The sequence below is a fragment of the Apaloderma vittatum genome, unplaced genomic scaffold (genome assembly GCF_000703405.1).
Source record: "Apaloderma vittatum isolate BGI_N311 unplaced genomic scaffold, ASM70340v1 scaffold18596, whole genome shotgun sequence".
Lineage (NCBI taxonomy): Eukaryota > Metazoa > Chordata > Aves > Trogoniformes > Trogonidae > Apaloderma > Apaloderma vittatum.
In genome coordinates this window covers 635-17,727 of record NW_009722558.1, presented here as the reverse complement: position 1 = coordinate 17,727, position 17,093 = coordinate 635, and the positions used below count along the sequence as shown (strand labels likewise).

Here is a 17,093-nt window from a genome sequence, read left to right as displayed (position 1 = left end):
AGGGATCTGCGTTTCATCCAAAAAGTGTGTCTAATTATAGAATTAAGGAACAACTTCATTTAACTATCAGCTGTTAAAAACTTTTGAACAGACTGCAAAGCTGTTTTTATCATTATATATTTGAATCAGTGATATTTATCACTGAACTCTTAAAAACATTCAAATACTTCAATACTTTCATTAGGAAATACCATCATAACTAAACTGCCCAAGACAATTGCCGGGGTGGGGGTTTTTTTTGTGTGGTTTTTTTTTTTTTTTTTAAAACGCAAAGTTATGTACAGAGTAGATAAGAACAAAGACGTAGATGTTCAGGAGACGTGGTTACATTTTCTTCAATGTATTTGGACTGGAGCTTCCCATACTTTAATTTTACTGCCACTTTCCTAAGGAAGAAAAAAAAGAATAAAATCAAATAGAGTCTGTCCTATTGGTCTAACAAGAAGAATACAGACTTACATAGACCATTTTGATGTATCCAACATTAGCCAAATCTACAACTGATTAGCTATATTGTCAGAATTCATATATTGTTCTACTTAGAGCTCTCTGGTATATGTATGAAGAAGTAGAGTGAAGTTTCATTAGGGACTATGAGCAATTAGAGACAGAACTTTGTTTTCAAACTATCTTTCTCATAGACTCTTTACAAGACTCCTGTATAATTACTACGGATCTTTTCAAACAGATTTTTGTTAAAAAAAAATAAAAATCATCTTACTCATGTAAGAGGGGTCTCTGGGCGGTTTCATAGGTAAGTGAACAAGCAGGACACTGAAAGACATTTACATTTGGTCTTGCTACCAAAAGAAAAGCTTGGGGAAGGATGTACATTGTTATGCACAGGGGCTAAATACACACGTGTTACAACATGCACAAACTATACTCCAGAATGGAAAACTTAGCTCTTTTCTCAGTTAGTAATCTCACATGTTTACAAAAACCACTAGCTATTTTTAAGTAGCAGTATTTCAAGCTGTCAGTACCCTTTACATTTGAGATAGAATTGCAAAGTCCACTCTGGCTTGTTATTGAGACAGGTTAGCACAAATGATGTGATTATAAAAAAAAAAAGAAGTTAAGGTGCTCCACAGTTGTGTTGTCACAGATATTTGTAATCAGGTATAATATACTGCAAGGGGGAAGTGCAGGCAAAGCCTTTTTAAAGAAAATGCAAATATGTTGTTTAATTCTTTTATCTATTTGTGTCTGTAAACCAAAGGAAATTCATAAACATTTCCTTACATTTAAAACCAGTTTCACAGCTAAACACAGTAAGTACCTATCCTTTTAGAAGGCACCATAACAGAGCTTAAGAAATGCAAAATTTTCATCGTCACCTTTTTGGTAATTACAGACTTTCAGCCTTCTTCTTGTAACTGTTGAGAATTCCAGTCAAGACTGACAACAGATCTTCAGACATGAATTCTTCATAGTCTCTGTCAATTTTCACATTCTGTTCATCAAGATATTTCTAGAAAACAGTTACAGAATGCTTATTAGAGTTATTGTGGTCTCTACTGTACTGGTTCTGCCAAAGCACTTTAAGCAGTCATTTGCACAGGTTGTGATTTCTAAATTCTCCAAAAGATGTCTACCAGAAGCAAATTAAACTTGAAAGGGTAGTACTGAAGTTAAATGATCAATTCTGACTATTTATACCAAAGGTTTTGTCACAAATTTATTAACTAGAATCCACAGATTTGGTGCAACAGCCCTAAATAACTGATAATTTACTGGAGAGTGCAAGTTCTAATTTCCGTGTGTTTAACTGCAGTTGAAAATGTCTCTAGAAAGATTTAATTCTGAATATCAAATTTTAGCTTACCTCTATAGATACTACATGAGTAGCAATCACTTCTAAAAGACGATTCAAGTTATCACCAGCTTTCCTGCTCTCTTCTGTTGTTGTTTGGATAACAACTTGATATCTAAAAAGACACTCAGAAAGTCACATCCATAATTATAAAATTCCAGACATCTAAAACAATCATTTCACCAAGTCTGATGTATTGCCACATTTAGCTTTAAGTTTTTCTATTATTATTGCCATGATTATTAACCTGAGCCAAGTTAGATTTGTATATTAATACAAAAAAGGACCTTGCAGTCAAAATAATCTTTCCAGACTTTAGGCTGTAAAATGTTTTTGTCACATAAGTTTGGAAATGAACCTTACTAGAGCCATATATATGAAAAAATTACATTGAAAACAGGAGTTCGGATAGAGCAGGTAGATATTCTACCAAAATATTAAGTCTCAAGGAGAAACATATTTCAACTGTGAATTTGTGAAATTACTATATTGAGATGGATATCCACCCACCAAAGAATTTTATGTTAGGATTCAACAAAACATCTTTATCCTTAAAACACATAAACCTCAAAATAAACTGCACAAACAACTTGAAGTTATGGGCCTTACTGTCGTTGAAGATCATGCAATTCATTTGTGGCTTCACTGAGACCTTCATTGACACCACTCTCAAGCAGTTTTTTATGCTTCTCTAACAATTCCAGTTCATTTGCGCATTTTTGCTCTTCCTCTTCTGCCTCCTGTAAACATAAGAGGAAAAAATAAAACCAAAATTGCATAATTCAGGAATAATTAGGGTTTTTTTTTCTCCTTTATATTGCCAGATTACATCCCAATATTTCCATTCACAATTCATACAAGTAACTCCAAACTCAGCACTAAGAAAACCCAAAGACGTCCCCCCCCAAACGTAAAGTTTCAGGTATTTTCTGTATTGTCTTTCATCTCAAACCAGCCAAACCTTCTCTTTATTTCTCTAACTGTATTTCAAGGTCTGCATTCCAGTTATTTTTTCTTCAAAGTTCATTTCAAAAAATGTTATTTTCATATTTTAAATAGCTTAGAAATGGAACATCATGAACAGCTGTTTATAGATTGAAAAGATAATATCACATTTGAATAAGAAACTTGCTTTTCCATTTTGTGTCTTAAAGATGAGTACAAAATGTAAGCAATTATCTCTCCAAGGAGAATGGCACTGTTGACATTATACTTAGTACAATTAAATGTACAAAACTAGACTAAATTCTGCCATCAACTAAGCATGCAATTCAGGTCAATTATTAAAACATCATAATTCAAAAGTATTTTTAATACTTATGTCTTACAGAGCACATTTTAAAAATTACATGAGGAATTACATGACTATGTCTTACTATAACCATCCAGTTTTAACTATTTTATGAGCTCACCTTAAGAGAAAAGCCTATGCAGCTGCACAGATCAAAATTTCAGGTGTTTTTGAAAGCTATATGTTAGCAATGAAATAACTCTATTTAGTGGTTATAGCACAGGAGTTTGGATTTGAAAGAGCAGATGTGTTAAATGCTGGCTTAGTTGAAAAAAGCATTTTTCTCCTGGGCACTACAGCCCCATCGAAGCCAAGCTGTCAGAAAAGCTGGCAGGTACTGAAGCAGCCACTTGGTTGTTAACTCAGGGGACTGTTTTGTTAGTAAATTGGAAGTGAAGAAAAGGATTGGGAATGCTCCCCCACTGGGGAAGAAGAAAAGAGAATGCAACAATTTTATGTCATTAAAACATTTAATGTGCTTTTAGTCAAATAATGCTATTAAACATGTTTATTAAAACTTTAAGGGTATTTATTATATACAGACTGAATAGACAAGGCAGATTGTGTTAACTTTAAATTGAGCACATGCACCTCAGACCATCCTACGTTCAGGAAATGATTGCCACTGCTTTTATTACGGGTTGTAGCAGCTTATGATTTACAGGAACTGTCAAAGTATGATGCTAGATTCTCTTATCAGAACGTGAAAACTGACTAACTTAAGGTAGCACTCGAATATTTCCAAAAAGGAGACAATCCTGAAAGAGGAACGTACAGAGGCAAGGTTGGAGGTACAAATAAACAACAATAGGAACCCCAAACTCAGGTATAAATACAAAGATTAAGGATATCATTAAGGATAAGTTGGCAAAAACCTAGAAGAAGTTCTACCTTAAGCTTCTGATGGTAGAGGCCATCCAGCTTTTCAGCTTCTTCTTTCAGCGTTTTCACACTGCTTTTCTTGTCCACTACCATTACATTTACCTAGAATGAAAACACGACCACGAAAATATAATTCAAAGAGAATTCCAACATACAAATTTATGCTGTCACAAACAACACATGGTTGCCCAAAAGTATTTAAATTAGGTCAGGCTGGGACTGACTTTCTTCACAGCAGCCTGTAGGGTACCTTGTGTGGTAACACATCAACGTTTTGCCTATTGTTGAACAGCACTTGCACAGCATTGAGGTTTTCTCTCCCTCCCGCAGCCCCTCAATGAGTAGGGGAGTGGTGGACAAGAGGTTGGGAAGGCACACAACCAGGACAGCTGACCAAAACTGGCCAAAAGATTATTCCATACCACATACTGTCATGCTCAGCAACAAAAAAATGCTGTAGGTAAAGAAGAGTGGGCAAATAAAATTCTTCTTCCAATCCATCCTGAACCTAATGTTGCTAAAAATCATCTTGATCACAACTTGTCAGTGTTGATAAGCCAAGCAACAGACTGGACTGGGTAACTTAAAAACAAGTCTTTCCAATGTTTATGGTCAAACATATGTAAGCTGTATAATCTTCAATAGAGCGAATACATATAATTTCAACCAACAGGAGTAGATCCTAATTCTCACAAAAACTTCAGGTTCCATCATAATTAAAGCAATCTTCTCACAGCTTTCCTCTCCCTTCCCCAAAACCTGACACAACAGGGGACCTCAACAAAACCAACCCAAAGAACAACCCCCCACACCACATTTCACCCAAGCAAAAGGTCAGATGAGACCAGCAGGTAACAGTATAGTACCTTAGTCCTAATCTTCATTAACTAACATACCTGTTCCAAAGTATCTTCCAAAGTCATTTTTCGTTGAGTAGCATTCCTAATTTCTTCCTCAGTCTGGTTTATGATCTCCATAAGGGGAGCCTGTAATACACGTATAAGATCTGGCTACTGGAATTTTTTAGTGTGAAATACGATGTACCCCAGTACAGCTTTTCCTTCTCCTGTTTTGTTTTATTTTATTTAGGCTGCTGTACCCTCCAAACCCAAACTTACTTCCTGTGCAATAATGTAGTTATGGTAATGCATCACAGAAGCTTTTCAATGAAGTTTCATGGAAGAGTTGAGACCTTTCCGGTATTTCCAAAGAAACACGTTTTTTTGTGAGTGGTAACAGAAACATTCAGTATTTACTTACCTTGATCTGAGTTCTATATTTGACAAGGCAATTTGGTCCTGCCTCAGGATTAAACTGAATCTCAAAGTCGTGGCCTTTGGAATTCTCAGCACTTACTGGAATTAATTTCAGCTTTCGAGCCAGTTTATGATACTCTGCCAGTTGCATTTCGATCTGTGCAGAGGAAAAAAAGGGGCAAAATCACAGGAGAAATACAACTGAAAAGCTTTGCAAAAAGTACCCTATATTACTTTAAGAACAGATTTCTGAGTTGCTGCGTACAAACAAGATTCCAAGTCGTGATGCAGTATTCAAGAGCTGTATGTATTGACAGTTCAGCAGTTTGTATTACTTGGATTAAGTGCTGCTTTACTGATTCTTTCAGAGTTTGCTCTGCAGGGTTTTTCAGTGTGTAGGGGTGAAACTCAATAGTTCCACCTGTGGTTTTCCCTAGTCATGTGCCGTATTTTGTCCTGCCACAACTTTTTGAGGATTAGTTCATAGTGAGGTAAAAACACACCTGGAAATACAAATAACTAAACCAATCATCAGTCATCATGCTGATACACCTTCTGTCATGGGTTTTGACAGGAACTGCCACATAGCCACACAGCCTAATAACAGTTTCATGTGCGAATTTTAATTTGAGCATACCTCTAAACAAAGCTTATTAAATGCTCTGTGTTCTGATTAATGAATGCCATTTATGCAAACATCAAATAATATAAAACTATTTTTTCCAGTTTCATGTTCTTCATGCTTACATAGTGTAACGAGTTTAAGACAATACCAAGTGTCTGATAAACTGAAACCCTGCCAAATGCAAAACCTATTTGAAACTTTTGGTTTAGTTCTCTAACAAAGCAGAAGCTTTTAAATGCCACCACTTACACGACCTACATCTTTTCACCACCTTTGAGAAAACTGAATTTTGCCATTAAAACCTATTAGAACCTCCACATAAGGGACCAAACTAGCACTAAATGCCTGCAGAGATACTGATTCAATTGCTATGAAATGTCAACATTAGCCCAAAGTGGGTTGTTTTACCAAAGTAATTTCAAGCTAATGTTATCAAAGCTCATGATGCTAAAACAGTGAGAGTGGACGGTGGCACCTATTCTAGCTCTATCCCTTACAGTAGAGAAACACAATAGAAAGAATACATTTCAATTATGTTCAAAAGAGAAAAAGGGCAAAGAAAGAAAACATTTTTCAGAGATTGTAAATAGAAGCCATTCATGCCATTTAGCCAGTTAAGATATATCTATGCTGCTGTTGGATTATTTCAGAAAGACGTTACCAATAATTCAAGTTTCAAGTTTAAGCTTGCATAATGAAAACTTGCAGCCACCTCTCATTGTAGAAGGATTTTCACATACCGCCTCTTTATTCCTCGCATATTTTAGCTCTTCATTCCACAGCTGATGTTCTTCTGCTTCTACTTCCTTAGTCAGCTTGTTGATGGTTTGCTGCAACTCATTTCTCTCATGATTTATTCTCTCAATGTCCGCAACTGAGTATTTTTGGTTATCAAAGATGTGCTGGAGCCGGGCATTTTCTTGCTTCATTGATTCTACTTCCATCTCTAAGTTCACAAAACACACATTTGTGAAATGGTTATGAAATACCAGCCTATCTATTTAGATCTAATCTCTCTGTATTTTAATGAGTAAATAATAGCTGTATTTCATTACTTTAGTGTACAAGCAGCTATAAGCCAAACATTTCTTTATCAGCAATTCGTTTTGGAAGGTTTATTTGTAGCATCAACATAAAGTATCTCAGTCTGGCCTGAAGCTAAGAACTACAATTACTTCAAACCTATTTCTAGCTCCACTATCCTGTTTGTGACCAAGGCCGCCTTACCTACTGTCTCAACTTCCTCATTAACACCTTCCATTTTTTGATCAAGGATGGCTATATGAGATTCCAGATTAGCCAAATAAGCCTGGTATTTCTGGACATCTGCTTGAAGAGACGATTTCACATTTCGCAGAGATACTCTACGATCCTAGTAAATGGATGGAAAGAACAACCACTGTTATATTAATCTAAAATAACGATCTTACTTTCCAGACAAGACAACTGGTCAACTTCGATAGTCTCAATATAAAATTAAAGAATTTTAATAATTTTTATCAAGTTAAGCATCTTCAAAGCAAAACCAAAAAGGCTGAAAAGGTGATTTCTACATTAATTCTTGCATTTCAGCATTTAGTCTGAACTTTCCTAAAGATTTTACTACACGTAAATCACAACTTAAATATAGTAATATACAAAAGGCAGATAGAACTAAAGGCAAGGAAAGCTAGGAATACAAGCAGCACATTTTGCACAGTAGGCAGGAATCTCAATTTGCCAGCTTCACTGCCACTAAACCATTTCTAAACTCTTGATGTATTAAAAGTAGAATCTATCTTTTCAAACAAAATATTTTCCCTAAAATATATTGTTACCACTGAATCCCATGCTTTCATCCCCTAACAAGTCCTTGCACCAACACTTTTGGAAAAGACAATGTTGAAGTTCAGGAAAAAAAAAAAAAGTTGTTTTTTTTCAAATATTTTATTAGTATTTCAGCTAATGCAAGATCTCATTACCTGAAAGTTACAGGGACAATGTTTTTAGCAGAGATTGCTGCAACAGGAGAAGGAGTAGTGGCTTTAAACTACAAGCGTAAATTTAGACTAGAAAGAAGGAGGAAATTTTTTATGACAAAGGTGGTGAAACCCTGGCACAAGTTGCCCAGAGAGATGGTAGAAGCCCCATCCCTGGAAATGTTCAGGGCCAGATTAGATAGGGCTCTGAGCAACCTGGTCTAGTTAAAGATATCTCTGCTCATTACAGGCGGGTTGGACTAGGTGACCTCTAAAGGTCCCTTCCAATCCAAAACATTCCATGAGTCTGTGAAAATATCTGCATAACATCAAACAAATAGTACTTCACAGTAAATGGCTTGTACTGTCATGGTAGAGAGTCTGTGATAACCTGCCCTAATTAAAATCTCATAGAGCACTGAAAATAATTTTCCATTTGTTGTAATGTATCATCAGTATCTTTCTTTAATAATACAATAATGGTCAATAAGAGAAAATTCAACTGCAGCATATAAACAAGCACAGACACAGTTTACTAACCGGCTCGCTTTCCTTTTCTTTTTCTAGTCTTGCAATCTCTTCCTGAAGTCTTTTGTTGTCAGCTGCTAAACTTTCTATTTGGAATTCATCTACATTAAATAAGTCCTCTGGTGAGGGGGAAAAGGAGGGGAGAGAAAGTGGTTACAAATTAATCTCACTGAATTTCCTCACCTAATCTGAATAGCTGTGCTTAGTTTCAACAGAGTAAATATTAATTATCTGGAGAATTATTTTAAACTAAAAAAACCCCAACAAACCACAAAAACCGAACAATATCACAAAGCCCAACCAACAAATCCATCTAAAAACCTGTTCATTACAAACTCAATAAGAGAAAATCCAAAAGCAAACCAGAAATTAAGTTTTTTAGTCTTCATGGCATCAAAAGCTCAAAATCACTCCTGTTTAGCTCATATCCAGGGCTAAACTAAAGCAGTTGCTCTGTCACCTGATGACTCCTCCACAGCAGAGAAGGGGGAACGGGAAAAGGAGGAGATCCATGGGCTGACATGAAAACAAACTCAATGAAGCAGCAAAACTAATATTAATACTAATGGCATTATTATATAAAGTTATACTTGGCCCAGTGAATGTACATTGGTCACAATAAACAAGAAAGCAGTCCTGGGGAGCAGAATGGTAACCGAGTCCCTTCACGGATGGAAAGGAGCAGAAGCAGCAAAAGTAGCTCCCATCCTCGGAAATCATCCCCCTTTATAATGAGCATGACATGTATGGGATACTCCTGTGAGCCAGCTCGGGCCAGCTGCCCTGGCTTTTGCCCCACACCTTAAGCCCCTGGCTGGGCTGGGATTCTATCCCAGTGAAACCAGGATAAGCCCACACTATAGATTAGTGGTTGCTAGGCAAGTTTCATCTGTTCTAGCTTCACAAGGTAGTCTGCTTTATACTCCTTTCTCATCCACGTACTTCCTTGCCTTTTGAGACATCTTTTCCCTTACTTCCCTTAGTCTTTGTCTAACAATGGCATAATTACTTTTTCCTCCTAATATGTAGTAACAGTTTGGCAGCTTATGTTGCCTCTCCAACTGATGGCTCCAGTTTGCAACAGAAGTGTTCTTAGCGTGGCTTTTCATAGGACAGCACAGACAGTTAGAAGTATTTTTCCCCCTTGTTCTTATATTCTGTTTGTATTTCTGTAGGTGATGAAATGAATGAGTTAAAAACCAAAAAATAATACTTTGCCATCTACCTGAAGACAAACACAGGTGCATGCTGAGTCATATATGGAAAACTTCAGAACAGAATATGGAACTCTTGCAGACTGTTTTCAAAGCTTTTAGAAGATGAATTTCCTTACTCCTCAGACAAGCATCCTCTGGTAATGCTTTTTTTTTCCTAATTGTTAACTCTGTCAGACAAAACCAACTATCGTCTTGTCATTTTCTGTTCAGTGATTTTACTTTTCAGCTATGTCTCTTCTAAGAGACTGCACTTTCCGAAATTAACAGCATGTTTTTTCAGACAGTGTCTGCTTCTATTAGTGGTAACACTTGATGTTTATAGTTACTACCAAGGATTGATATGCAGAAAGACTCTTGCTTATACTTTCTCCTGTAGTAACCAAGGTCACTGCTGGATCTGCATGCCATGATAGAGTGCCCTAAGTGAAAATGTTGTAAGTAAAAGAGTCACACTTAAAGGTAGGAGCGGACAGGACAGGTGACCCAAATGTGACCAAAGAATTCCATTCTAAGCACGTCGTACAAGCAGTATAAAGCTAAGGGATCAAAAGGGTGAAGCCATCATCTTCTATGGCCGGTGTCCAAGGAGGACTGTCCATTCTTCTGCCTTCCATCCCCAGCCGTGTGTTCATGTCTGCCGACAGGTCCTCTGGGACTTCCTGGTGCCTGCCCCACAGCAGCACTGGTGACTCAGTGGGGGAGCTGCAATATGGGCTTTGCATATATTTAAATATTTTCTTATTAATAGCATTATCTTTTCTTTTTATTGTTACTGTTTCATTAAAGTTGTTTTAGTTTTATTTTTTCTCAACCTGTAAATCTCCCTCCCTTATTCTCTTTCTCTTCTTCTGGAAAGGGTGAGGGGTTAATAGAAAGCATCTGTAATCAGTTTAGTGGCCAGCCCAGTCCTAACCCATAACACATCTCCATAGATGGGATTTGTCTCTGAAGAACTGTGACAAAGCCATTGAAAACAATAGGGTTACACAGGTAGAGCTGATAGCAAAGCATGACTGTAGTAGTAACGATGCAGGTTGCGTTACCTCAGATCAAACTGAGCAAAACTGATACTAAAAGAGAAACCAGTAACACAAATATTTAATTAAAACATGAAAACTTACTTAATTTTGACTGCACTTCTGCATCCAATTCCTCAAAAGTATCTCTCCCTTTCATGAAGAGCTCATAGCACTTCACAGAGTAATCCATGAAAAGCTGAAACAAATTTTACAAGTTTTAATTTAGACAATTCAAAGAGCTGTAAAATATCTAGATAGTCTAAATCTACTCAAGTAATGGAATCAAACATACACCAAAAATATCTCACATGTTTGACTGCGCTTCTGTAAAAATCAACTTTTTTCCTCCCTTTAAGCACATAATGTTAACAGATGACATCCAGGCAGAAGGAGGCATCTTGAATTCACATTAAGAAAAGTCTGGAAACACTTGACACATTTTTCTAGGATACCTAACAAGGCCAGCAGATACAATACCTACAAGTTTATTATCTTGAATTATGTGATCCCTGAAGCATAAGCACTTGGCCTTGTTGAATTTCATGAGGTTTACATGTCAGTTATGTTCTTACAGCAGATGGCAAAATTCAGTTGAACAATTCTGATAATCCTTTATATTTTATGGTACCTTATTATGTACAATTCCATCCTCCGTCTCTCCTCCCCAGCTCTGTCCATCATCAAACGAAGGTGCATTTTCCCGCATGGCAGTATACAACTGAAAGGCATGGGTGCACATACAAAAAGCAAGTATGAAGATAGATCCCCATTAGTTTTCATATCAGCTTCATGTTTGTGATAAGAAGCAGTTACATTGGATTAGGATTTCAGCAAGCAGGTTGCAGTGGTGCTACTAAAGAATGGGACCAATCACATCAGGTTACCAAGCCTGTGTTTAGTTGGCTATAAGCACAAATGAAGACGCATTAACTGGACGTTCAACCCTGCCAAACTGCCCTGCTAAGCCAAACGTGCTTTTTCAGATGGGATTTTCATGTGTGCTCAGTTCGGCAGTGGTGAACTTCTGTCATAGATTCCAAATTTTGCTCAGATCTGAGCTGGCAGCGACAGAGACTATTAAAAAAAACCAACCAACCAACCAACAAAAAGGCCCATCCCCCCCTCCCCCCACAAAAAAAGGCACCACCCAAACACAAAACTCCACACTCTGTACAACAGCCACAGGGCACTTGAATAATTGCTGTTGAAAAATCCATCTTTATACTTCAAATTTAGGAGAAGATGGCAGGTGTTACAAGATCTGCACTGAAGATACATTATACCCATTAATTTCTCTTGGTTTTACATATGTGTAAGTCATCATTTTTCCCCACCTTTCTCGTGCATAAATTTATGCAGTGCACACAGTTCAACAGAATATTACCATAACATTAAAAACTCATTTAAAAAGTTACTAAAAGTAAGGCTAAGAACTAGCTCCTAAATGGCAGGTAGGAACACCTACTTTTTTCTTTACATAAATGTCTAACAGATTTTTAGAAAGCATTTAGGAGTTGCGTATTGGAACATCTCAACCTGAAAAGTGGAAATATTTGGGTTTAAGAAGACAAATGTTACCTTGACACAATCGATTAACCAAACCAAAGCTGTCACAATCTGAGGCCACGTGTGTGGTGCTCCCACTGTGTACATGGAGCTTTTTGACAGAGCAAAGGGGTACCTACAGGGCAAAAGAAAATACAGTTTTAACAGCTGTGGCAAAGAGCAATAAAACCAAAATTCTGAACTTCCCCTGGCACAGCTTCATTCCATTTCCTCCTATTACTGGTCACCAGAGAGAGGAGATCAGCACCTGCCCTCCTCCTTAAGGAAGTTGTAGACTGCTATGAGGTCATCCCTCAGCCTTCGCCTTCTGAACAAGCCAAGCGACCTCAGCTGCTTCTCACAAGTCTTGCCCTCGAGGCCTTTCATCATCTTAGTTACTCCCCACTGGGCATAATCTAATATTCCAATGTCCTTCTTATGTTGAAATGCCCAAAATTGCACACAGTGCTCAAGGTTGGACTGCACCAGTGAAATGCAGAGCGGGACAACTGCCCTCCTTGACAGGCCAACTATTGAAGAAATGATTGAAGAAATGGACTTTTTTAATTGCATATCTAAAGATTACAAACAATCAAGGCCTCATACAAAAAAACCCTGTCAACTACTCCTTCATACACTCCTTTGCCCCTTCCTATTCAGCTTAGTATGTTGTTTTGGTCCTGGTAGCAGCCATATGTGTTTTCTTCATTCTCAAGCTACTATGGGAGGAGAAACAGGCCCCGGAAAAGGAAAAAGGAAAAAGAACTGGGTGCCCTGTGAGCATCAGGTGATTCATGATGAGATAAAGACCTCGAAGGAAAGGCAACAAACGCAAAGGAGAGAGCAATAGTCCAATGGATGATATTTAGACTTCCCAGGTAGGTCTGCAGCTTGAAATATTTCCCAATATATGCAAACAAATTGATAGACAGAAGTCCTGTTCTTAGAAGGAAAGATTCTTGTTTTTTGAGTCAAATGCACTTTGAAAACAGAAATAAAACTGCTTGGCATGCAATTACAGAAAAGAATTTCCTAAGATCTGTATATCAAAGTATGAATATTACCTATGAATATGGAACACACAAAGGCTACATTGATAATTAGACATTCACTCAAAATCTTCTGCATATCAGATAACACAGAAGTGCAGACTTTATTCCATCTCAAGAGTGACAGCTGCCCAAATTTATTTTAAGAACATAGGACAAGAAGCTGATGAACTGACAGTTTCAAACAAGTGCTCATAAGCCATTCAGCCTGAGAGTTTTTTAAAATGAATCATTTATGTCCATTTTCTAACTCTCCAAAGACAACTTGAATTGAGTTCCCAAATAAGTCTTTTTATGGAGGAGTTCACTCTTGGTGCAGCAGAGTACAACTTAGAGAGGTTTTACATTTCTTAGGATTCAACTTGTCAGCTAGGTCAGTAATTTCAGATGTTACAGGTTAAAGGAAATTTATAGCTACATCTAAGGAGCACTAGTGCTTTGACGTCATCATGGGCTCAAATCTATAGAAATAAAATATACTTTTTTTTTTTTAATGAGACTGGAAATTCACCATTATCAACAGATAAAGGACTTTAATTCTAGTAAGATCTTGGTACATTAATGATTCTGAACACTTATTTATCAAGATTAGAAATAAAACATCCAGCTGCTTAGTGACTTTTTTACATCAATGGTAATTTTTGTTATTTCCACACTGTGACTGGAAACAAGACAAGAGAAATTACAGGAAATGTGAATATTAACTAAAGGAAGTGGATCCAACATTATGAAATTGGTTTTTAATTCTTAGATATTAACAGAATGAACCAGAAGAGTCTGTAAAAAATTGTGTCTGTCTTCTGAAGTTTAACAGGAAAAAAGACAATGAATTAGATGCTACATTACAAAGCAAGCTTCAAAGAGCCTATAAGTTCTGCAAGTTCAAATATAAAATGTACAGTAGAGTCTGAGGATCAGAGAATAAACTTAGAGCTAAACAAAAGTGAAACAAAATAATCACAACATTGTGGTTCCAGAGTCTCATTTGAACACAGAAACCTATCCATTCCTCCCCAGTTATCATGCTCAATTCTTAGCTTTTAAATTTCTAGATGTATCATATCTATTTAGCACAACAGACTAATAATAATGCTCTTACCCAAGCTCTTTAAAAACTTTGGGAATTTCCTCTTCAAATTTTGAGTCAGGCAGTTCATAAGAAGGGCAGAGGAATCCATAAATAAAAGTGAAGATTTTTAAGAAGTCCTTAACCGATGGAGACTGTAACGACTTCATGGAAACATTATGGGCGTAACCACTCTCAACAAGAAACTGAGAAAAGAAATATGGCATATTAGTCACTAAATAAAATCTAAAGTTGATAACCATGAAAAATAAATATTTTGATTAGTACCTTTCATGCCTAACAGCATACATTTAAAAGAAGTTAATAAGTTACCTCACAAAGCTGCTTGATACACTGTTGGATGAACGCCTTGTCATGAAGTGGCCTGGGATCCTTGATCTTCTCTGTACCGAACACACCATACTGACTATTGCGTGAACCTCCAGCCCCACTAGTTCTAAGAACAAAAATAAATACAGACAATACATTTAAAGAAGAACTCTCCTAATGTTTAAGTCACTACAGTTGCTATTTTTAGCCCATTTTTTTGTGCATCTGTTATGCAAAGGGATGTCTGAAGGCTTCTCTTTAGGATGATTGGAAAAACAGCATCAGCCTGGAAGCCATGATGCACACATACAACAGAGGGATTACTGCACCTTAGATGAATGTTTTCCTCAGTTTGTTGAAAGAAATAAAGTTTTATAGAGCAGAAAGATACCCCAAGGATGAAGAAACAAAATTATGTGGGTTACTGAAAATAAAGACTACAATATTTAAGGAATAATTAAAAGCAGTAGATCCCTGCAACAGCGGGGTTCTGTGAAAGAAGATACTTGCAAGACATTAGAACTCAGAAAGCCATGAACTAAACTGAAAGATTACAGCATTTTTGAAGGTTTGCATCTTAGAGAGAAAAAGAAAGTAAGGCAGAGTGTACTGGAGGTATCATTCTGCCTTAAATAGGCAAATGTGCTGAGGAGCCCTTAAGGTCTGCAGTGCATATTGTTCCCAAGAGGAAGAACAGCTCTCAGAGCAATTCCTACTCCACAGCATTATTGTTTAGCGATCAAAGAGGAGAGGAAGGCAGAGCTGAAGGCCTGCTGGGTTCAGTTACATTATTCCCTATAGTGAAAATCCGTCAAGACAGAACAATTACAAAGTTATACGAGATTGCTACTGTTTTAATTTGCAGTATGGAGATCTAAAGCTATCAATACCTCTTCCCAAAAAAGCTGACTTTTCTTTCTGAAGCTCCAGAAGTAGGTTTGCTCATGCTCAGCTTCCCAAACGTACCTCTGTCCTTCCTGCGGGAGAGGGAGAATGGTTCAAATGACTGTTTCTAGCATTTCACCTTTTGCTCATGTATAAAAACTATAAACACATGTACATGAAAGCCTAAAGCATCTTCAGCATAGCAGTATCTTAAAAAAAAATCAACTGATTTTAATGCAGTAGTCCATTATCAAAACTACTTCTGCAAGAATATTTATAAGTATACATTTTATACACACATGCACCCTTCCACCTCCTAAGAAATATGTAAGGAAAAGTGTTACAGCTTGAAGTGTGTCAGAGGTATACAAATGGATTAGAGAAAGTTTTTTTGCAGAACTGGAGCAAATATGCTGGACTGTAAGGAGTCTTCTTTTCATCGCTCCCACTTCTTTTTTAGTTGCTACTCACACACTCAAACATGCTACAGTAAATGTCTTCAGAGTTAGTTCTATATACGTATTATTAGCACGACGATCAGCAACACTTACGTCTGAGGTGTTTGAAGACCCATCTTGTTGTTGTCCTGCACTCTCAGTGCCATCATAGATTGACGGCCGCTGCTTCCAGCAATACTTGAGCTTCGTCTCATTGTGACTAAAGCATAAATCACAATCTGTCAGTACTGCAAAATTCAGGATCTAAGAGTATTTGCCTTTTTAAACACCACAATGACTTTCTAAAGGGTCAGATTAAGCAAGTAGAATTGTGCTTTGGACCAAACATTGTGACAGACAGTTTCCAGAAATATTGGGCCCTTAAAAAAAAAAAAAAGTGAAGAAAAAAAAAGGTGAAAAACCCTCTATGTCAGACTCCAGAACTACATGCAGCAGCCACATCCTTTCAAATTAACTTTTTTATTGATGAAAGTGCCAGGGCTTGTTCTAAACCTTCTATTTTGCCTTTATTATTTATATCTGGTCATTTTTAACCCACAGGTTCCAAAAGCAAAACCCCTTAAGCAGTATTGCAGTCTAGTCAGCTGGAAGGAAGGCCACACTAGCGTGACTACTGTTTCTATGTTTCTAGTGCTTCAGCCAGCCAACTGTTCTTTTGCCACTAATTCTGAGCCTGCTTATTGATTTTGAAGATGATCTCATGGCATTGTAGCACAACAGCTGGAAAGCCAATTCTGAGATAATATTACATCTATCTTCAGACTATGCACACAAAATATAAATCAAACTGGAAGCACTGAACTGTCCCCAAAGTGGTATTAAGTGGGATTTGGGGGTAAATAGAATCAACACTGCAAAAATGAGCAACTTTTGCTCTCTACAGAGAATCTGTTTCCTTTGTGGGGTGGGCTTAAACGACTGAATTCTAACTAATTGAGAAACCTTCGTTACAAACATTACCAATTGTGTTTCACAATCACACTTCTAGCTCACAAACAGCTTAGCTTAGTCCCGCCTCACAGGGCCATTTATCTACGACCTCATTTTCTCTGGAGAAGAAGCTGCCTTCTTCCAGTGTTTTTTCAGGGATCCACCACAGAGTACATTGTTTAGGGAGGTGATCATGCCCCTGTACTCGGCACTCGTGAGACCGCACCTCGAGTACTGT

General features: G+C 37.2%; 1 protein-coding gene across 1 annotated transcript; it reads right to left on the bottom strand.

Moving 5' to 3' along the window:
* Positions 1 to 1,174: 1,174 nt before the first annotated feature.
* NDC80 (NDC80 kinetochore complex component) lies at positions 1,175 to 16,208 on the bottom strand. The gene is made up of 16 exons (XM_009871818.1): positions 16,019 to 16,208; positions 15,473 to 15,559; positions 14,586 to 14,709; positions 14,286 to 14,458; positions 12,171 to 12,273; positions 11,221 to 11,310; positions 10,695 to 10,788; positions 8,369 to 8,475; positions 7,098 to 7,242; positions 6,611 to 6,816; positions 5,250 to 5,402; positions 4,886 to 4,975; positions 3,999 to 4,091; positions 2,426 to 2,556; positions 1,829 to 1,931; positions 1,175 to 1,474 (listed from the first exon to the last, which is right to left on the bottom strand). Exons 1-16 carry the CDS (start codon positions 16,117 to 16,119, stop codon positions 1,352 to 1,354), a joined length of 1,923 nt encoding a protein of 640 aa, XP_009870120.1. The 5' UTR covers positions 16,120 to 16,208; the 3' UTR covers positions 1,175 to 1,351.
* Positions 16,209 to 17,093: the final 885 nt, after the last annotated feature.